General features: G+C 33.7%; 1 protein-coding gene across 1 annotated transcript in view; it reads right to left on the bottom strand.

Annotated features, from left to right (window-relative positions):
* Nucleotides 1-24,327, bottom strand: part of Noc2 (Nucleolar complex protein 2) — a 173,640-nt gene that overhangs the window by 8,799 nt on the left and 140,514 nt on the right. The window contains exons 13-15 of the mRNA XM_090407937.1: nucleotides 20,350-20,493; nucleotides 13,716-13,829; nucleotides 11,340-11,545 (exon numbers count right to left, since the gene is read on the bottom strand). Coding sequence (XP_090264063.1) covers nucleotides 11,340-11,545; nucleotides 13,716-13,829; nucleotides 20,350-20,493 — 464 coding nt within the window. The remainder of the gene's footprint in view (nucleotides 1-11,339; nucleotides 11,546-13,715; nucleotides 13,830-20,349; nucleotides 20,494-24,327) is intronic.

Below are 24,327 nucleotides of genomic sequence, written 5' to 3'. Positions count from 1 at the left end.
AGCTTGGTGAAGAACAAGCTGGATTCAGGCCAAATAGAGGCTGTCAGGATCAGATCTTCACTTTACGACAAATAGTCGAGAAAGCAAGGGAATATAACAAAGATCTGTATTTAAGTTTTGTCGATTTGGAAAAGGCATATGACAAGGTGCCAAGAGAGAAGCTATTCAATACTCTACAGTTATATGGTGTCAATGGGGCATTATATCAAGCAATACTTAGTCTTTATTTGAGTTGTAAGTCAGCAGTTAGAATTGAAGGAAGTACAGGAAGATGGTTTAATGTTAAATCTGGTGTGAGACAAGGATGTACATTATCCCCTCTGTTATTCATTATCTATATGGATCACATTATGAAGGAAAGTGGTATTAAACCTAATATCAAAATTGGAGATGTTAATGTCAGCTCTTTGCTTTATGCGGATGATGTTATACTTCTAAATAAATCTGCTACAAGTCTGCAAGATTCTCTGACTAAATTGAATAGCTGTTGTAATAGATATGGTATGAAGGTCAGCAATAAAAAGACAAAGACAATGAAAATAGGCAGAATCATTGAAAATGTCAACTGTGTTGTGAATGGAGAACCTGTGGAACAAGTAAAACATTTCAGCTACTTAGGCACAATTTTTACTGAAGATGGTAAATTAAATATAGAAATAGACAACAGAATCAGCAAAGCTGGCATCGTGGGAAGTCAATTGAATAAATTCATATGGAATAAGAAAGAAATTAGTCGGAACACTAAATTAGCTGTATACAAGACTGTGTTCAAACCAATTTTAACTTATGGATCTGAGAGCTGGGTCAGAAGTAAAACACTTGACCAAAGACTAGAGACGGCAGATATGAGAGTCCTGAGAAAGATTAGAGGCGTGAACAGATGGCATCATTGGCAATATCATATTAAAAATGAGGATATTAGGAAAGAACTTGACATTGTCAGCATCCAGGAATGCGTTAGCAGAGCTAATCTCAGATGGTATGGTCACTTAAATAGAATGGGAGAGGAAAGATTAGCAAAACAAGTGTTCTCTGCCAGGTTGGCAGGAAAACGACCCAGAGGAAGACCAAGATATAGGTGGATTGATACGGTACAAAGTGCCTTAGACGATAGAAATATAAGATCTGATAATGTTGGAGTCTTGACAAGTAACAGACTGATTTGGAGGAAAATTGTAGATAGGAAGTTAGTAATGATGTAATTTTTTCATGTAGTACTGTCATATCCTGTACACCCCTTGAGGGTACATGGCAGGAATTTGATGATGATGATGATGATGATATTTCTCAATAAATTATATATTATGTGTGAATTCTCCTACTCAAATTGCGAGTTACTATCGCCATGACGTTCACGTCCTGGAAATAAGTAACTCGCTCCCTGCAGTAAACAACATGCCCTGCCCAACAGTGTCACTATACTGAAGACGCAAGAAAAAAAAGTAGTTTTATGTATCACTGAATAAGCTAGAGAGACATCTGCAGTCTGTGTAATATATTTCTCAAAAAATAGTGCAATTAGAGACAGCTGGGCATTAGGGACACTAACTAATGAATCACATCTCCCCTCCAACAGAAACTGCTGTACAGACTCGAGCAAAACTATTTGTTCGAGTCTGTACAGCATTGATGAAGAGAATTCCATCTGAATTCTCTTCATTCATATGAAGAGAATTAACATTTCCACCCAACTATTGGCTTGACTTTGTCTTTGGTTCACGCAATCTTTTGTTAATACCACACCAATCATGTGCACTTCTTTGTAGCTGCTCTATCTCTACTGGCCCACTACTGCTGTCTGTTTCGAGCTTTGCTTTTACTTCTCATTAGTCATTTGTGAAGGATTGTTCATTACGTATCTCAAGTCTTGTAAATTACTGGTAATTTTTTGCTTGAAATAATGGGAAAGAAGATGAAGCTATTTGGGTAGATGATTTTGACAATGCACACAAGGAAACTGTTCTGGATGCCAAAAAGTAGTAATAGCGAATAGGAGTTTCTTGGTAAGTCCCACCATTTTTATTTTTTTCCTGAAAACTTTAGTTTCTGAAAATCCCTGCATATATCTTGCACCACAATTTTTTAGTTTTAATTTTGGGAAAAAAGTGCAAGTTATATTCGAGTAAATACGGTAATTTTTTTAGTTTCAAATTCTTGAGTATGAATCACTGGTTAAAAACTGGATTTATAAAATGCACAAAAGAGAGCAATATAGCAAATACAAGTAGCTGTAAGTAACAAGAAAATGTTGATATTGTATCTGGATCAAATGAAATTGATAAGAGTGTGTCGTCTGACATCTCTAGAGAACCAACTAGGAAGTAGATGAAAAATCCTCGTAAGTACGATATGAATTACTTGAAATGTGGATTTTCATGGACGGGAAATGAAGAGGAACCTATTCCAAATTTTGTCCTATTAAAAATAAATCATATTTTTTGTTTACATGAACATATAAATTCAAATAAAATAGACATTCACAATGAAGTATACTTTATTTATTATTATTCTGATAAGGGGTACTTGGTAATAATGAAAATTTAAGAAGGGGTACACAGATATCTGAAGTTTGAGAAACACTGGCCTAGGGAATGGAAAAAAATCAGTTTATATACCTTTATTGAAGAAAGGCGATGCAAGAGAGTGCAAAAATTACAGAACTATAGCACTGGTTTCTCATGCAAGTAAAGTCTTACTTAAGATCATTCAGAAAAAACTGGAACCATTCATGAAGAGAGAAATGCCAGATGAACAGGCAGGATTTCAAAAAGGCAGAGGAACAAGAGATCAGATCACCAATGCGAGATGGATAATAGAAAGAGCACAGGAATATCGAAAGAATGTCTATCTTTGTTTCCTTGGCTATAGTAAGGCTTTTGACTCTGTAGATCATGTGAAACTGTGCAATGTGTTAAGAACAATGGGAGTACCAGAGCATTTCATTATCAAGGATAATGAAATGCTCTGGTACTTATCTCTGTACCTGTTTAACTTGTACAGTAAATACATTTTAAGAATGGCAGGGCTGGAGGAGTCTTCAAGTTGGAATTAAAATCAGTTGAAGAAATATTAATAATTTGATGTATGCAGATGATACTGTTGTGTCGTCCTACTAGTTAACTGTTCCATTTATGTTGGTTATTTATTTTTTTATCTTTACCTCTTTAATTTCCGTTATACTTGGTTAGTTGTTGATTGATGCTCATCTGAATATAAAGAAATTTATATCATACTGCGCCACCCTATATTCAGATTAGTCTAAATAATATAGAGGAATCAATCATCAACTAAACTTATATTATCACTTTATCTTCAGGCCGAGGTTATTACTAGTATCTAAGGCTTCCGCAAAGGTCTGAATAATTTTATGAGCAGTGCAATGAAAGAAAATCAGGCAAACACCAAGTTTAACGCAACAAAAGAAAACATTTAATGTGGAAAAATACAATACATACATTTACGTATAACTATCTGCAAAAGGTTATCCAATTCAAATATTATAAGAATTCACATTCAAACATTAATAACTTCTCAATTAGGTTTGAGGATCATGACTAATGTTAACACTTGTTAATTCATAAAGCATTAGTATTTCTCTCTATCCAATTGGATGAATCATATCATAAATATATTAGCTCAGTTTAAAGTATTCAGAATAATTACAATCCATAAATTATCAAACATTCATTTATCAGTTCTTTATGTTCAGTTAATCAAGTTGAAAATAGTTCTCAAAAGTTCGACCTTCCAGATGTTACAATAATTAATCTTATGACAGGCTACACTTTAGTCTTTCTCTGTCTGCTAACATTTAATAGAACAACATAACACTTATTATTTCGAGGAGAAAGTACTTCGGTACATCTAACATTCGACCATTAATCGACATGACACCACAGCTAAGGTTAAAATATATCCGACGGAGCTAACAGTTATAGCTTCACAGGTTACAGAAAGGACAACTCTTACTGGGTTACTGCTTCTACACATCGAATTAGCAAAGGCACATTTGAATTCTTGTTGACTTTTACTTTATGGCTACACAATTCTAAAGAAATCTTCCACTATAATAACTGAATTATAGACACAGAAATATACAAGTCTTGATGCACTAGGTTTCAGTTATCTACTAATTCCTTATTTTCTTCTGTGTATTAACTTCGGTTCTGCACTATACTTCCACAAACCACTTGGAAAATATTGTAGTATCAGAACTCCCATAGAAGTAATTCATGATGCCTATTAATTCCTGGTCCTTTCGTAGTCAATTTACAGTATATATATTCCTTCCCCTTTTGTCACACACAACCGGTCTCTATGCTCTCTCTAAGGCTTCTCCTCTCTTTACTTTTGTTTTCCAATCAACTACGTTCCTTCTTCCTGCCAAAATCTGGTTCTAACCAGTTCAACTTATATCCACTGACTTCTCTGTTTATACACAGTAGCTCACGTTCTCAGCACGAGCTAATTAAAATAAACTCCGTTTCTCCTTCAGCAGCCAATCAAATCCAATCACAAGAATTACATAAAATCACTCTTACAAACAGAAATAAAAAGATATATCACAATTCATATAATATACATTTAAATTTACATACACACAGTTTCTTATAATAAATTTTACAGAATAAACTAAATAAAATGAATGACATATTTATATATAGTTTTTTCATTATTATTACATATTCTAAGATTAAATAATTAATTAATAACAAACAAAACTCAAAGCATTTATATGAATAATATATTACAAGCAAGAGACTAACAACAAATAATATTTACAAGTCTTGCTTATGACATGGTGGATTATGTTAAATGTGAATGAAGTATTAAAACATATAAAATATCTTCATTCACAACTTAACAATACCACCTTGCTAGCAGAATGCAAAGAAGATTTGGAGGAACTTATTATGAAAGTTAAAGAAGAAAGTGCTAAATATTTCTCTTAGCTTAAACTTAATCTCAAAAAGGCAAAAGTCATGGCAGAAGTAAATGGTGAGAAAATGGAAGTAGTTAACAATTTTGTGCTCCTAGGATCCTGAATTGATAAAGATGGGATGCTTAAGGGTCAAAGCTGTATAACTGAGAGGAGACCTCCACATAGCCTTTAAAGGAATGCGGAGAACCGACCAGGGCTTCTGACCTAATGTCCACTTCTCACCTTCTCGTGGTGCACCTTGGATATCTACCTGGATACTGAACAAACGAGGATGGGCTGGCAATTTGGGATTTAGCCGACCAAATTGTATTCTTATTGGTTAAACCAAAATAAAAAATGATGGTACAACATGACAAAATTTCATGCCGGCTGGGGCATCGCCCGGTTAAACAAGGCCCCCGTAGTTTTCGCCAGGAAACCAGGGCGAACAGCGAAAAGTCAGCTACTGGAACAAATCTGAAAAAAAAAAAAAAACCAAATCAACATCACCAGAGTTAAAGATCGGTACTATCAACGTAAGAAGCCTGAATGGCAAAGAAATGGAGCTAGCTGATGAATTAGATAAGTACCAGATCGACATAATAGGGGTGACTGAAACAAAAAAGACAAAAACTGGTGAGATCTTTCTGAGCAATAAATACAAAATGTTATATTCAGGCAATGACAATCAAGGAAAAGAAGAAGTAGCCATAGTATTCAACACTAAATACAAGGCTAATCTTCTTTAATGGCAGTCAGTCTCAAGTAGAGTAATGTGGGAAAATATGAGAATGGGGAACTGGACAATGAGACTTATTTGCGCCTATGATCCCACAGAAGGTTCTACTATGGTAGAAGTGGAGGAATTTTTTGAGGCTTTAGAAAAAGCAACTGACACAATGAAAAAGGAAAAGTTGGTCCTTGTTGGGGATCTAAATAGCAGAGTAGGAAATGATTGTGAGACATACAAAAATATTTTGGGAAAATTTGGAGAAAAGAGCAAAGCTAATAATAATGGCAAATATCTGTTGGATTTCTGCTCAGGACATGGACTGGTTATTACTAACACCATGTTCCAACATAAAAATGTGCACAAATTTACATGGAGAGAAGAGGCTAGGAATAAGAAAAGTCTCATTGACTATGTTATTGATAGTGATGTTTTCTCCCTGGTGCAGGACACCAGAGTGTACAGAGGATTTGAAATTGGAAGTGATCACTATTTAGTCTTGAGCAGGATAAAATTGAATTTCATATTGAAAAGAATAACATGTAAGAAAGTTTTAAAGCGAATAAAAGTTGAGCAGCTCTCAGATGTGAACTGTAGACTAAAATACAGAAAGATTATTGAAAAGAAAATGAAAGAGTTTGAGAACAGGAATCAAACCTTGGAGATTCAGTGGCAAACTCTGAAGAAAACATTGATTGATTCTGCCAGAGAGGCATGTGGTGAGGTTGTGTGCAAGGATAAAAAAATCAGCACTCCCTGGTGGACACAGGAAGTTAAAGAGGCAGTGAAGGAAAAGAAGAAAGCATATCAAAAGTTCCTGGCAAATAAGTCAGCTTTTACTCTTACAGAATACAGAGACAAATGTAAGAAAGCTAAACAGTGTGTAAAACTAGCTAAACAAAAGTCATGGGAGGACTTTGGCAAGAATATAGAAAATAAATATCAAGAAGGTGGCAAAATATTCTGGAGGTTGTTGAAGAAGCTTAGGAATGGAGGAAAGAGTGCTGTAAAAGGAATTAGAGATGATAAAGTTGACATGAAAACAGGAGAAAAAGATATCCTTGAAGTATGGAGTAATTACTTTGAAAAACAGCTAAATGAAACAAGCAGTGATGACAGTACAGTGATAAAAAACACTGACCAGGCATGCAGTCAGGAATACATATCCATACTTGAAGTAGAAAAAGCCATCAAAGGCTTGAAATGTGGAAAGGCAGCAGGAGTAGATGATATTCGACCAGAAATGCTGAAGTATGGTGGTATAAAAGTCTTACAGTGGCTGCACTGCATAGTTCAGAAAGCCTGGACAGAGGGACGAATTCCCGATGATTGGAGTAGAGCTCTCATAGTACCCATATATAAAAAGGGAAATAAAACTGCATGTGAGAATTACAGAGGTATTTCCCTACTGAGTGTTATTGGCAAGATCTATGCAAGTATACTTGAGAAGAATTGTGGAAGAAAAGCTTGGTGAAGAACAAGCTGGATTCAGGCCAAATAGAGGCTGTCAGGATCAGATCTTCACTTTACGATAAATAGTCGAGAAAGCATGGGAATATAACATAGATCTGTATTTAAGTTTTGTCGATTTGGAAAAGGCATATGACAAGGTGCCAAGAGAGAAGCTATTCAATACGCTGCAGTTATATGGTGTCAATGGGGCATTATATCAAGCAATACTTAGTCTTTATTTGAGTTGTAAGTCAGCAGTTAAAATTGAAGGAAGTACAGGAAGATGGTTTAATGTTAAATCTGGTGTGAGACAAGGATGTACATTATCCCCTCTGTTATTCATTATCTATATGGATCACATTATGAAGGAATGTGGTATTAAACCTGATATCAAAATTGGAGATGTTAATGTCAGCTCTTTGCTTTATGCGGATGATGTTATACTTCTAAATAAATCCGCTACAAGTCTGCAAGATTCTCTGACTAAATTGAATAGCTGTTGTAATAGATGTGGTATGAAGCTCAGCAATAAAAAGACAAAGACAATGAAAATAGGCAAAATCATTGAAAATGTCAACTGTGTTGTGAATGGAGAACCTGTGGAACAAGTAAAACATTTCAGCTATTTAGCCACGATTTTTATTGAAGATGGTAAATTAAATATAGAAATAGACAATAGAATCAGCAAAGCTGGTATGGTGGGAAGTCAATTGAATAAATTCATATGGAATAAGAAAGAAATTAGTCGGAACACTAAATTAGCTATATACAAGACAGTGTTCAAACCAGTTTTAACTTATGGATCTGAGAGCTGGGTCAGAAGTAAAACACTTGACCAAAGACTAGAGACCGCAGATATGACAGTCCTGAGAAAGATTAGAGGCGTGAACAGATGGCATCAATGGCAATATCATATTAAAAATGAGGATATTAGGAAAGAACTTGACATCGTCAGCATCCAGGAATGCGTTAGCAGAGCTAATCTCAGGTGGTATGGTCACTTAAATAGAATGGGAGAGGAAAGATTAGCAAAACAAGTGTTCTCTGCCAGGTTGGCAAGAAAATGACCCAGAGGAAGACCAAGATATAGGTGGATTGATACGGTACAAAGTGCCTTAGACGACAGAAATATAAGATCTGATAATGTTGGAGTCTTGACAAGTAACAGACTGATTTGGAGGAAAATTGTAGATAGGAAGTTAGTAATGATGTAATTTTTTCATGTAGTACTGTCATATCCTATACACCCCTTGAGGGTACATGGCAGGAATTTGATGATGATGACGATGGTTATGATACTGAAGAAGTTAGAAGATTATTACTCAGAAAGAAAGCAATGACAAATTTAAGCAAGATCTTTAAAAATAAAGATATTAGCCTCTCAACAAAAATTAGAATTGTGAAAGCAATGGTATTCCCTGTGGTACTGTATGGATGTGAAAGTTGTACCTTGAGAAAGAGTGAAAGAAGGAAGATAGATGCATTTGAATTATGGGTTCGGAGATGCTTACTAAGAATACCATGGACTACAAAGCAAACCATTAAATCAATGATAGACAGAATAAAGCCAGATTGTTTCCTCGAAGCTATGATCATCATCAAGCAAAAATGGTCATACTTTGGACATATTATGCGAGCAAATGACAGTCTGGAGGAGAAGAGGAAGACCAAGAATTAGATGGGTGGATGGAGTTAAAGAAGCAACTGGAATGTGCTTGGAAATTCTGAAAGATATGGCCAGGGACAGGTCTGAATAGAGAGTGTATGTTTATAGAATCACCAGGAGTCGAAAATGAGTCGATGGAACATAACATAACACACGCACAACATACCTGAGAAACAGTTGAAAAGGATTGTAGAAGGGAAGCTTGATGAAGAACAAGCTGGATTCAGGCTAAATAGAGGTTGTTAGGATCAGATTTTTACTTTACGACAAATGGCTGAGAAATTGTGGGAATATAACAAAGATCTGTTTTTAAGTTTTGTAGACATGCAAAAGGCATATGACAAGATGCCAAGAGAAAAGCTATTCAAAATGCTAGTCATATAGTGTCAATAGGGCATTATATCTAGCAATACTTAGTCTTTATTTGAGTTGTAAATCAGTAGTTAGAACTGAAGGAAGTAAAGGAAGATAGTTTGATATTAAGTCTGGTGTCAGACAAGGATGTACATTATCCCCCCTCTGTTATTCATTATCTATATGGATCAAATTATGAAGGAAAGCAGTATTAAACCATATCAAAATTGGAGATGTTAATCTCAGCTCTTTACTTGATGTTATACTTTTAAATAAATGCAGTACAAGTCCAGAAGACTCCCAGACTAAATTGAATAACTGTTATAATAAATTTGGTATGAAAATCAGTATTAGCAAGACAAAGACAATGAAAATAGGCAGAAGCATTGAAAATATCAACTGCATTATGAATGGAGAACCTATAGAACAACATTTCAGCTACTTAGGCACAATTTTAGTGACGATGGTAAATTAAATATGGAAATAGACAACAGAATCAACAAAGCTGGTAGGATTTCAGCTGAATAAGAGAGAAATTAGTAAAAATACTAAATTAGCTGTATACAAGACTGTGTTCAAACCAATTTTAATTTATGGATCTGATTGCTGGGTTAGAAATAAAACACTTGACCACAGATATGAGAGTCCTGAGAAAGATTAGTGGCATGAATGGCAATATCACATTAAAAACGAGGATATTAGGAAAGAACTTGACATGTTAGCAAAGCTAATCTCAGGTAGTATGGTCACTTAAACAGAATGGGAAAGGAAAGATTAGCAAAACAAGTGTTTTCTTCCAGGTTGGCAGGAAAAAGAACCAGAGGAAGACCAAGATATAGGTGGATTGATACAGTAAAAAATGCCTTAGAAGACAGAAATAAAGATCTGATAATATTGGAGCCTAGACAGATAACAGGTCGATTTGGAGGAAAATTGTTGATAGGAAATTAGTAATGATGTAAGTTCTTGATGTAATACTATCACATAATATCCTGTACACCCCTTGAAGGTACATGTCAGGAATTTGACGATGATGACAAAATAGGATTAGCCACAAAGAGATAGACACAGACCATCGGATCTGTTTATGTTAGGACAATGAAGGACTCTGTCTTGTTCCGATGAACTGTATGTTTAGTGCTGATAGCATGCTCAGCAAGTCCAGACTGTTCAGACTCATGGTAGTTAACATAAGACTTGTTTTCTTCTAGAAAATTAAAACAGATCTTCCTGTTTGTCTGAAATAAGATAACCCACAACAGATAGCAAGCAATTTGGTAAACACCTGGATAAATGAGAGGTAGAAGCTAATTCTTAGGAGAAGTGAGAATGTTGGACATTTTTCTGATGAGGAAAAAGACAGCAAAAATATTCAGTGGTTTTAAAAAACTTTCGCTATGTATTCAGTAATGCCATGTACATAAACAATAAGAATGTGGGTTATTCCTTCTGTATCTGAAGAAGGAGAGAGATACTATAACTATTAAAAGCTTTTTTAGAAATATAATTCTGTTAATGCATTTAGCCTTCTTAACTAATACTTTACTGTATCCAGCAGACTGTTTAGAAGAATACTCTCTCTCTCTGCAAAGACTTTTACTTCTAAACAACATGCTAGATACAGTAGAATGTTAATAAAGAAAGCTAAATGCATTAACAGAATTACATTTCTGAAATGCTGTAACATAGCTCAGGTTATTACTACTTGTCACCCAATAAAAGTTTATAGGTCTCATAATAAAGCTCATCAGATTTATTTAATGGCTAGTAGGTCACTTTTAAATTATCAATTTCTGAAGCTTAAAAATTTCTAGCCCTTTTAAATCAAGAAATCATTTCTATCAAGAACATTTTAGAATTTGTATTAGTGGCTGAAATTTTTAACACTATTCTATGCATTTCATCAACTTCACACCTATATATTTTTAATGCTTCTCATGATAATTTAAAGCATAAGTTTGATTCACTTATAAGCCAGTCCAGTACTCATTATGTCTGTGATAAGGATAGACTTATCAACATTTCCAGCCATCCACTAAAAGAGGATGAACTTTGTTTTATCAAAAGGACATTATGAGTACTGGTTCTAGATAGTTAATATTGTCTAATACATTTACATGATGAATAACAGGTGATAATTCTCATTACACAACTGAAAATTAATAGAAAAGAAATTAAGTGACTGTGAATTTTAAAGCAAAAAATTCTTTATTTACCTGACTCGACTGTTTTTCTTGCTTTCAGCTTTAGTAGCATTACGATCACTATCACTTTTCTGAGGTGATCTTTTCTTTCTGCTTACTTTAAAGGATTCTTCATTATTTACATTTTTGGTGTTCTTAATGATGTCTGTAAGTTCCTTTTTATCATCTTTCAGCACTTTAATTTGCTTTTCAACATGTGACAGATCTTCATTCTTTATCTGTAGTAAGAAAACACATAATATTCAGAAAGTGAACCACTGAACATAAATGTGCAATTCATATACTGAAGTTAAATGTCAAGTAGCAACATGCCCATGCCTGAATGATTTTGCAATGAACCTTATGTTACTTAATTTTTTTTTTTTTTTAAAGACAGGATTAAGTTCTAAGAGGTCTTATATAGAATTAGGATTTTTCTCTTGCAAAATGGAGAAATCAGGCTAAGAATACATATATTTATGGACAGTAATAAACATGTGTTTCTTATTGTCTGTAAATGTTTAGGGAAAGAGGAGATGTAAAGTGGGTATGAACTGATTAATATAGACCAAAACTGAATCTGGATTAATAAATTTTAGAAGAGTCCAACATCAAATGCTCTCTTTCAGAGTACGTGTCATCAGTAGATAAGTTTTGCAAAATGTGTACAGCCACCTAATTTGATTAGTTTTGTCTACCTGAGCGTGCTCTCCCTTGTAGAACTATAAACCTGGGATCCATAATCAAGCTTTGAATGTACAAGTGCATGATAAATGCAGGACAAGGAACATTGATCAGCACCCTATTCTGTAGAGGATAGAGTGCTGAGGATATTCAATGCTGTTTTGAACTTTTCCCAAAGATGATGAATGTGTGAAAAAAACCTTAGCTTCCTGCAAAGATCAGCCCCCAAAACGTGGCCTCTGGTGCTACTGGGATAATAGTTCCATTCTTAAAATCAGAATTGGGATGGAGAGTGCATTTCGCAGAAGTGTACACAGTTTTTTCCCACCTGAACCCATTACGAAGAATCCAACAGACATGATCGATTGTTTGAAGTTGTCTTTCAATGATCCTCATAGTTCAAACAGGATCACACTTAAGACAGAGCCTCAAAGAACTATCTCTTCGTGATATGGCCGAGATAATGTGCTTCTCACTTGGACTTGAACGATTCAGCTGGATGGAAAATTGTTAATAAAAACAGGAAGGTGTCCCTTCAGACCAAGATTAAACAGGTCTTTTAATACTCAATATCTCCAGACTGTGTCATAATTATGATTACTCAATACTCTTGCATATCATCTTTATGCTTTTCTTCTTCACTAGTAACCAATTCACTAGGTCTGTAACAACACTCCACTATACATTTGATCTTGTTACACTACTTCACACCACATGGCTTCAAACTCACTGCCATATGAAAAACTTACTGTAAATGCAGTCATAGTTCTCAAGTCTAACTGGATTTAAATAGTCTAATATCATTGATGTTTTTTACCTGTTTCATTGTGTTTTTCCTTAGGAATTAGTGTTTTAAAGTACAGTGTAGATTTTTGTTTTTTAGAGTATTTAGTGTTTTTATTACATATTTTATTGTGATATTGCAATATCAAATACAGTTGTAAAACGGCACCAAAAAATGCACAAGAAACAGAACCCTAACAAAAGACAATGAAGTTGAGAACAAGAAAGCTTTCTCCACTAAAGAAACTGAAAATAATTTAACTTCCAAAAATGCAAGATTAAAGCAGATTATTAGACAGATAGTGCAAGAATTACAGAAAGTCATGTGGCATTTCAAGGAAAAAAGGAAGAATAAGAAAATTAAATAGCAAAATGAGAAACAACAAAGCATGAATCACATAAGTTAGTGCAAAATTAAAATCAGGTAGGTAAGTTGGTTGTAAAAAAAAAATAAAAAAGCTATCGATGCACAAGTTATAACTTATTCTCAGAGCAAAAATTAAAAATATAGCACACACAAATGAAAAACAGAAAAGCAAACCAAAAGAGATTGTAATTCTAATAGGTAAGGATGACTTAACTAGCAATAAGTTCAGTATGAGAGATGAAGCATGTGGTCTTAATACTGCAAATTAAATTATGATTTTTAACTTTGTTTTCTTCCTTAGCTAAATATTTAAAAGTAAAAAATTCTTTGTTAAGTAACAAAGAATACAAAATGCTGTCCGGACACTCATCATGAAACATAAAAGGATCACTCTGATGTGTGCAGAAAACCAGAGCACACAACCAAAACAAATTGCACTAGTATATGTCACAATTTATTGTGATTCCTGTTGAATCAATCTATCATGTGGCTCTCCCTTTATACAGTGCTTATTTTCCTGATAAATTATTCCACATTAAAAATTAAATACAAAAATGCAAATGAATGCAACTTACCTGATTTTTCTTTATACTGCTCTTTAGTAATTCTGCACCTTTCAGTTTTTTCCATGTAGTAAAATATGAACTGATTGGAGTTCCTTCAATTTGAAGTTTCTTCTCCCAGTCTTTCTAAAATGGAATATATTAAACAAATTTCTTTTATAGCCAGATTCTAAAAATAACAGATTCCAAATAAAAATGATTCTGACAATCTCCCCAAACGAAGTTAGTTTGTATAGATTAACTATACTTTCAAAAGCTTATTTCATTCTATAAAAATGGGAGTAAGAGGTTTGTTTCTCTTTAAAGAAGCATAACATACTGAGTGTTGTGCTTCTTTAAAGGATATGTGAAGGAAACATTAAATTCACTATGCTTTAGTAAGCATGTTATTTGTAAAAAATCTGGAAGCGATTTCTAGTTTTCAATAGGGCACAAGATGAGAAAATGCAAAAGAACAGAGCCGGGACATGGGTGAGGCAAACGAGGCACTTGCCTCAGGTGAACAATGGGAAAGGGTGGCAAATTGGCGAAAAATGAAAATTAATAACTTGCAAAATAAAAAAAAAATAATAAAAAGTCAAATGTATCTTGCAATGTTCATCAAATACTTTAAGCAAACTAACGATTTGCGTCGGACACTCTCGCTCGATACACTCGTTTTCTCGTATGATATCGCCCTAGTAAGCGGTATGGTATACGCGTTTGGACATGTTTGTTGTACATTAATGTGCATTATTTTTGTAGTGTGCTAATATGACATCGAGCAGACGGTATTATTTTAAATACATTAAACTTAAGGTAAGTTTTCTATTATATAAATTTGTAAAAATGTTTCATTGTATGTTACATTATATTACAACTGCAATATTATTTTCCATTTTTATTTATAATGTAATCAAAAGTGATTACATTACAAATATATAATTTTTCTTTTTCAGATGAACTAATGGTGTCAAGAAAATCCAGTGCTGAATATAGGAAAAGAAGAAAATTGAGAAATGAAACAAATCAACATAGTGTAATACAGTTGCAAAATTGGCTAGAAAAACCGAGTGCTTCAAATACAAGCAGTTCACTCGAGACAATACTGGTCGAGGCTCAAGAAAACACAATTGAATTTGAAGAAAACACTACCATTGAAGATCAAGAAAAAGGAAGGGAAGTTGAAAAAGAAGAAATTGAAATACAAGAAAATTTGACAGAAGAAAAAAAGAGGTATTTAATTCTATTAATTTCAACGATCCTCCTTCATGGCTGCCTATTATGGATAAAATTAAATGTGTTCTAATTGAGCATGGACCAGAACAAGGAGAAGACACAGATTTTAGGGAATCTGCTTCAAAGGATGGAAGGAGATTTTCAAAGGAATGGTTTTTTAAAAAATATTCCAATGGAGAGCAAGTCCATCGTAACTGGCTCATTTTTTCAAAAATATCTATGTCGATATTTTGTTTTTCATGTATCCTTTTTGGTAAAGGAGACAAAACGGATTCTGCCATCTGCAATCAAAGCTGAAAATTTAAAGACTGGAAAAATCTAAATCGAATTTCCGATCGTGAAAATTCTGTATTTCATTGCGACGCATATCTCCATTGGAAATGCTTTGAAAAGAAACTTAAAACTGGTGGTTTTATAGACAATTTATTGCAAAAAGCAATACAGATAGAAAAGGAAAGATGGCAAAATATTTTACGTGTTGTGTTGTATGTAATTTTATTTTGTGCAAAGAATAATTTACCTCTTAGAGGTATGCAAGAAATTATTGGTAATCCGAATGCAGGAATTTTTCTAATACAATATGACCATCACAGAGCATGTTGCTAATCATAATAAAGGATCTGTTTCATACTTATCTAATAAGATTCAAGATGAATTTCTTTTACTCTTAGGGAACCATGTTCAAACTGAAATTCTTTCTAGAATTAAAGAATCGAAATACTTTTCCTTGATGTTTGACTGTACACCTAATGTATCGCATCACAAACAAATGTGCCAAATTATTCGATATGTAGTTATTAGGAACGATTCTATTATGATTGAAGAAAGCTTTATAGATTTTATAGCGATAAAAGAAAAAACTGGTAGTGGTTTAGCCTATGAAATTATCAATAAATTAGAAAAAGATGGACTCGATATTCTAAATGTTAGAGGTCGAGGTCAAGGATATGACAATGGGGCGAACATGGCAGGTGTTTATAATGGAGTACAAACCATAATTTCTCAAAAAAATGAACAAGCTATGTACATTCCTTATGCGGCTTACAGCCTTAATTTGGTTTGTAAAAATGCTGCTTCTTCAAATGCTAACATGATCACATTTTTCGGAATCATTCAGAGACTTTATACGTTTTTTGTGAATTCGACGACTAGATGGGATAAACTAATGTCTGTATTTAAAACAACTTTAAAAGGTCATACAGACAAATGATGGGCCTCAAGAGCAAATGCCATCAAGGAATTGCACCAACAAATACCCCAAGTGTATAAGATATTAATTGATTTGAAAAATGAGCACTCATTGCAATGTGCTGAAATTAAAAGCATATTGAAACAAATAAATTTTAAATTCTTATGTACATTATCTACATGGAATTTAATATTGCAAGAAGTTGATAAAATAAACAAAGCTTTGTCAAAAACGATAACTATAATTAAAGCATCATGTTTAATAGAAGGATTATCTATTTCCTTGCAGCAAATGAGAGACCCAATATGGGAAAATATTTTTTCTAAGAGTGAAAATTTGGCTTCAGAAATGGAATTGTCTACAGATTTTGAAAACAAACGAAGCCAAATTATTAAATTTGATGATCAATCTCAGCAATTAGTTCCTTATAATGATAAATATTTATTTACAGTAGAAATGAAAGGAGTAATAGATATTTTAATAACACAACTTAGATGGAGATATGAAAAACTATATGTGATTTCGCCTGACTTCAAATTTTTAACAGGTGAAAAATTAAAGTCGATGGACACAGAAAATTTAAAAAAGCAGCTTGTGATTTATCCCTTAAATAATCAAACGATATAAATTCTGTAGAATTATTATCCGAAATAATCAGTTTCAAAAATCAGGCAATGACGTTAATTCCAGACCTTAAAGCAGCTACAAATTTAGATCTTTTAAAAACGATTCATGAATATAGTTTAGTTCAGTCCTATCCAAATTTAGAAGTTGCACTGAGAATAGTCCTAACACTACTTGTTATTACTGTAGCTTTTGGTGAAAGAGGCTTCAGTAAACTAAAAATTATCAAAACATATTTAAGATCGTCACTTGCTCAGGAAAAATTGTCAAATATGGCAATTTTATCAATCGAACAGGAATTTACAAAACAAATTAATTTTGATAAAATAATTGATGAATTGGCTTAACTAAAAGCAAGAAAAGTAAAACTTTAAAAAAAAGATTTTTTATTGGGCATTTATTTATATAAGTATTATTAATATTATTTTGTCTCTATTATTAAATTAAATTACTGAAAAATGTAATATTCTAATTCATCTCATATGTAATACTTATTTTGTTTTTCTTTTGTTAAAGTTGGTGTGATTTTATTTTTAATGTGTAATTTTATGTTCCTACTACTATTGTACTATTAATGCATTCTGTGACTTTTTTATTTAATAATTAATAAATTTATTTTGTTCCCCAAATCATTTATTTATTTATTTTTATTTAATACTTATTAGAAATAAAAATCTATATTATTATTATGCGACACCTTCAGGGAGTCCAAAGACTCATCGAGGGAGGACACCCACTCTACAGCTCTCTGTCTCCACCACTCAATCCAACTACACCAACGCCATCTACCACCCACTACTAATACTAGTATTTCCACAGACAACCACAAACATCCATGCCCACAGCAGGATTCGAACCCGCAGCCTTTTGGCTGGAGAGTGGACACATTAACCACTCAGCCAACCAGGCACCATATATACACAGGGGCAAAAATTTATCCTCCTGCCTCAGGTGAAAATACCTCTAGGCCCGGCTCTGCAAAAGAGCAAATATGAATGAGGTGTACATGTCTCATAGATACTTCTTATAATATGATATTTGTGTGTTCTTCCCTCCACCACCCCTACAGCTGAGTTTCAGCGTTTTGGATACTAATATCTGTGTATACTATCATTTCATGTATGGCACCATATCATTATGAAGGCACGGCATGTTATTTAGCTCATTTTTATTGCATATCTGCATTTCTTTTTTCTTTAATGAATGTAAAAATATTTCTTCATAAACTGTACAATTCACATTCTTATCTGAAAATATGAATTTGTTGTTTGACTTTCAAATTTAAACTTGATTTTCATGAATCAATGTGGAGGAAACATTAAATTCACTATGCTTTAGTAAGCATGTTATTTGTGAAAAACCTGGAAGTGATTTCCAGTTTCCAATAGGGCACAAGATAAGAATTGTGCACAACTGCAGTCAGTGAAATGGACATAAGCTGCCAGTGTTCAAATGGCTGATAGTATTAAAATAACAACAAACTATAATTACAGTGAGAATTTAATGGAATTACTTCCTAAATTTGAGAAAGCCTTAAGATAATCACTCCTATTTATTAAATATGGTTTATGCAGCTTTCTTTGTATTTTTCCATCAATAAACAACATTTGTAAGATGGTATGCTGGGCATGACTTGATCCTTTCAACCATCAGTTTATCTAATGAAATCTCACAGTATACATTAACACTTTCATTGCCAAGCTGAAAATTGGAATTTCGTGTGGTGGCCAATTTTTTATTTAGTTAGCGACGGGCACGCGAGAACTCGCATCACGCGATATCGCATGATGCGAGTTTCGTGCACTATTTCTGAAGATTACAACCGCAAATTCAGATGAATCAGCTTGTGTCAATTTCTACAACTGATGATTTTGAGTAGAAAGTGGGTATACATTCGAATTTTCAAATTGTGCACACATAGGCTCAGCACTCAACACAATAAAAGGCAAAAAAAAAAGCCTGTGAAGATGCACATACTAGCCACTGAATTAAAAACTTTTATTTAATACTGTGTTTGACCCATCTTCTTCAATTCCCTGCACACAGTTTGTGAGATATGTGTTGGGGACAGTCTTCATTAAATGCTTCAGTCAACTGTGCACAGAGGAAGTTCTGTTTGTCTGTATAAGCCTTCTCAGATGAGGGCAATCTTGTTCCTGATCAACTGTCTTAGGACCACAGTTACACCTCATTGACAAGTAATGATAGTTATTTTTCCACTGATTAAACACCTGGGATATCTCGCTTTTTTGAGAAACCAGTCAGCTCTGCTGTTTTCAAAATCAGGGCTCCAACCAGACAGGCACCCACAATAAATCCTTTATTGAACTCTAAAAAATCTTTTTTCCAATTGTGATCAACACCATTGTTGATTAGTGACCAGCAGAATTCTTAAATAGTTGTCTAGAACACATGGTGACAAATACGAGCGAGTATTTTGCATATACAGTCATACCCCAAAGTTACGTGGTAGGTGAGACCAACAAAAAGCGTGCAAGTCAAATTTGCGTAACTCGGGTATAATTTTGCATGTAATTTATATATACAAACATACAAAATCTTAGTTAATTGGGACCAAAGATTTACCAAAACACCTATTTTTTTTAAGAAATATAATCATAATTGTAGTACATAAAAAAAAAGAAAGTTATTTCGATGTCGATGGTTTCATAAAATCTAATAGATTAGTCTGATGGCATGTCTTTTTCTTGTCATGCAAAATTTCTTCATAGCAAGCTAATGATTTTTTTATTCCTTGCCTTTTGCCTTGTGGCTACAGTTTGTTCCTCGTTAGAATCTATGTCCTCCAAAATCTGTAATCTTTTCTTTTATGATTGTTCTTACTGTGGATTCCTGTAAATCGAAATTCTTTGCTAGCTCACAAATTTTCATTCTGCCTTTAAAATCCTTAATAATGTTGAGTTTTGCTTCCAAAGTCAATGTTTTTCTTTTCTTGCTAGCTGTAGAAGAATCGGAATTGCTTCCTTCGGACGACATTATTTTTTATGTGATAAAATTTTTATCAAGAACATAACATTAAACAATCGCAAGGTTTGTAGACTATAGAAATCGTGTATGAATGGAGACTGCGCGAAACACGTCAGTGCTTGTTTACAGCATGTGCAACACTGGCGTGGAGCAGGACAGGAATACGTACATATAAGAAACTGCATAACTCTGGATTTGCGTAAGTCAGGGTATGACTGTACCTGCATAAAGCTTTCTAATTCAGTGGCCAGTATATGTGTACACTGCTGTTTAGATCTCCAACATGGACCAGTTTTTTTTCGTTTTTTTAAGTAATTTAATACCTCTCAGAAGGGAACTTCACCTTCATCCACTGAGATTAAAAATGTAAATATGAAGGATGAAACTTGACAAGTAAGATTTTTTTTTATCACACTCATTAAATTTCAGTAATTTAATGAATAAAGAACATCAAATTTTAATATAATTTGGGCATCTATACTCTGATAATGTCAAAGATACTATAACACAAAAACTTTAATAATAAGCACACAAACTTTAATCTCCACACACACACACACACACACACACACACACACACACACACACAAACAATAGATACGTATGTTAATTATTTTAAATTCTTACCACAGCTTTTGTATCACTTATGCTAAATGGCACACTTTTCCTTTTCTCAGTAATTAGCCTTGAATTTTCTTCAATTTTTTCTAAAATTTGTTTTATCTGGTGGCAATAATTTGCAACTTTGCACTTCTTTAAAAATGATTTTATCTAAATTAGGAAAAAGAGAATTTGAGAGAACTAAGATGGTAGAGCTGCAATGAAAAAATTACTGTTTATTACTCAAGAGATTACAAAATATTGAGAAAAATTACATTTACTCTTGGAAAAAAAATAGCTAGATTATCATTCTAAGATCTCATTTATCTGAATTAACTTCATTTCCATCTATCCTGTAAAGGGTACTTTGAAAGGGGATTAGTCTCTTTTCAGTTACCATTTGAAATGTGTTTCATTAGCAACCTAGTTGAGTGCTACATTCTACAACAGTTGTAATTTGTGCACCAAATATGATGGAGAGAAATCCAGCAAAATATTAGGAACTCAATAAATTATTTATTTTGTTCCTCTACTGTTCAAAAGTATTCTGAAATCAGGGGGATTTGGGATTAGTGGACCTGGTAAAGGTACAGGTGAAAAGTAACATCTTTGGGGAGGGGACAAGTTTTTTATTGCATAAGTGATCTATCATTTATCTGACCCTTCAAAGTTTCAACCCACAAGTATGATTCACTTTCCCATGATATGCGATTGTTCTGGTGCAGTCGGACTAAATTATTACTATTATGCCACCCCTCCAATATTACTTCTCTAAAAAAAGTTGAAAGTTTTGAAGTATGGGGGGGTTGTACCAGAAGAAATGCATAACTTAAGAGTTCATATCTGATCTTTATGATTAATAGCTTCATAAGTGTACAGGTTCAATACTAAGTGGTTAGGTTGCTATCAATTAGAAGTTCAAATTAAAAAGAGTTTTCCAACTACCATTTATCTGATATGCATATCTGTTATTTGAGAATTTAGATTACAAAAAAAGATCTTAACATATAAGCCTAGAGGAACAAGAAATAGGGGATGACCAAGAAGATGGACTGAGTCCGGAACAGGCCACCTGGTATAGAACCAGGATGGGAAGACGAAGAAGAGAATTTACAACTGGTATACAAAAGATTCTCAAAAACCACTCTCAACCTTAACATATGCAGTGCATCTATAGTATATCATGTGTGCAGTTTGCAATTCTGAAATAAACTAAAAGATGATTAGTCACTTTAACCAGATGTAAATGTCACAGAGTGTGCAGCTGTTTGGAATGCTGAATTCACTATGCTCACGACTCTGATGTCAACGAATATTCTTTCAAATCAAAAGCAAATTTCTTCAAATTGATGAATTTTGAGTCAAAACTGCATTTAGCAGAGAACAGAACATGTCTAACATTTGTATTTCATATTCGTGTAGTTGAACAAGATGTAGAAAAAAGGAAAATATGAGTTGCTGCAGTATAATGGAATCCTTGGGTAAGCACAAAGATTTCCCTGTTTGTATTCAACAATGAAGAAAGACACTTATAAAAATATTACAAAAAAAAAAAAAAAAAAAAAAAAAAATCATTTATCCATAACAATGCAGCATGTCCTGAATCTGGGGATCATGCCTAAGAACTAAAATTTTATACTGATCAATACCAGTTGTTGACTGAATCAATACATCTTAATTATGAAGAGTTCAATTTTTTCCCTGTGAGGATATGTGAAGGACATTGTTTACCAGATCCCTGTGACCTCCCTCAATGAACTGAAGACCAGAGTTTTTGCTGTGATAGAAACAGTTACACCACAAATGATGAACACTTGGAGATCTTACATGCCACAAAAGGTCACGTTGAAGTTATTTAGCATTTTGCAATACTAATATAGATAATAAAACTTTTGAGTTATACTTACATATTCTGTAATAAGCAGTTTTATTTTATTGTTTCTAGTTTGAAAATTATAGGCCACGGAAACCCTGATAATAATTTAGAATCACCTTTGTGTGTGTGTGTGTGTGTGTGTGTAGTAATTTTTTTATTTATTTTTACTTTTTATTAGTCCGGAAACCCTGCTCTAGAGACCAAACATGGAACTTTTTTCAAACCACTTCAGGCTCAAATAAGTGGGATGGTGGTCTCACACTGGGCAATGAAATTCATCCCCCACCTAAAGACAATCACAAATCGCCATGCCCATGACAGGATTTGGGTGCATGACCTGCTGGTTTGAGAATGGGTATGCTAACCACTCAGCCAACTAGGCTGGCCACCCTTCCAATAATTCTTTTACTTGTTCCATAATGATAAAATTCTTTGAGATTGCCTTTAACCTCTGCAGCCAATTTCTTTTCATACTCTTAGCTTTCTGCACAATACTCATAATTTTTCTGGCCTGAGCTTTATATATTTCATAACTCCTCTCACTCTTATTTTCACAATATTCCTTCCATATCTTCTTATGGATTTCTTGCTTAATAATGCTACACTTTCATTTCACTCACACCCTATTTATTCATTGAACTATTTCAGATACCACCTCATTTAAGCACTTTTCAAATATTTCCATGTGTTGTTGATATCTCTCCCATTCAGTAACTAATACTATGGGACGAAAGAGAGTATTCTCCTAAGTTGGTCGTAATTTCCTGCTTTGTAGTTCAGCATGCAACCTGTCCTAATTGGAACATTAATAAAATTAGATACTAGGAAAGTACAGTGACTGACTACTGTGATCATGCCTTTTGTATAGAGAAGTTGACTAATGTGTCTATGTCAAAAGATGAACATAGTGTAAAATTGCTTTTTAAAAGGAAACAACTTGAAAAGAGAAACAGAACTTGAAATCTCTAAAAGACTTTCTCCATTTAACTTCCCTTTCTCTGATATTTCTACCAACAGTGTTAAAGTAACATTGCTCTTTCTTCACCTTTTCAGTAGTCTACAATTGCATGGATGTCTTCCCCATTCTCAGTTTTCAAAGCAATGCCTTTTTTTTTTAAATGATGTTTAGAATGAAATTTTTTCAATAAATGTACACAGTAGGGGGGGGAGCCAAGTAAGCAAAGAAATCGCATTTTTTTTATTATTATCAAAATGCCTGATACATATCCCAAAGAACATATACATTTCAATCTCCTAAATCACTACTAACTGCATCAATCCATCTTCTTTTGATACTTTTTTCTACTATCTTGGTATCAAAGATATTTTGCTAACCATTCCATATTTAATTTGCTCTATGGGGAGATGGGGTCTGAAAAGCTCTGATAAATACCTAGAACAAAAATTATATTAAAGCTACTGATATAACCACAAGAAAGAACCTATCTCCATGTTTCATCAAACTGTAATAACTTGTTCTTTTTCTTTTAGACCTTATACATAGTATCAGAGGTTTTTAAGAAATTCAAAGACATAGGAGGTGCAAGCTATCAAGTTTTTTTTTGTGCTGCAAGAAAAGTCTGAAACTGAGATTTGCCAAACTCTGTGTGAGATTTTAGAGGGCTGTGCCTCAGCATATCCAACAGTTGCCAGATGGATGGCCAAGTTTAAATACCTAGTTTCTGAGACAACAGATGTCCCCAGGTCAGGAAGATCTTCCACAGTAATCACACCTGAAAACATTGATGTAGTGCATCCTATGATCCTTGTTGATAGACAAACACCAACCAAAAACATTGCAAAGAATCTGGGGATATCCAGGGAATGAGTTACAGTTATTATCCACCAACATCTGGGCATGCAGAAGCTCTCAGTGAAATGGGTCCTTCAAATGTCTGAATGCCAACCAAAAGAGGATGATTTGCTGTCACCTCAAGGTATTTTGGATCATTTTGAGAAATCAGGTACAAATTTTTTGGCTCGTATTGTGACGTTGATGAAACATGGCTTCATCAATATGACCCAGGTACAAAAATCAGCAGTCAATGGAGTGGAGACACAAAGGTTCTCCACAGCCAAAGAAATTCCAAACCCAAAAGTCAGCAGGGAAAGTTCTTGCCATTTCTTTT

This window comes from Typopeltis vanoorti, chromosome 2 (genome assembly GCF_054136105.1).
Source record: "Typopeltis vanoorti isolate ZY-2024b chromosome 2, IOZ_Tvanoo_1.0, whole genome shotgun sequence".
Lineage (NCBI taxonomy): Eukaryota > Metazoa > Arthropoda > Arachnida > Uropygi > Thelyphonidae > Typopeltis > Typopeltis vanoorti.
This window is presented reverse-complemented; position numbering and strand designations above follow the sequence as displayed.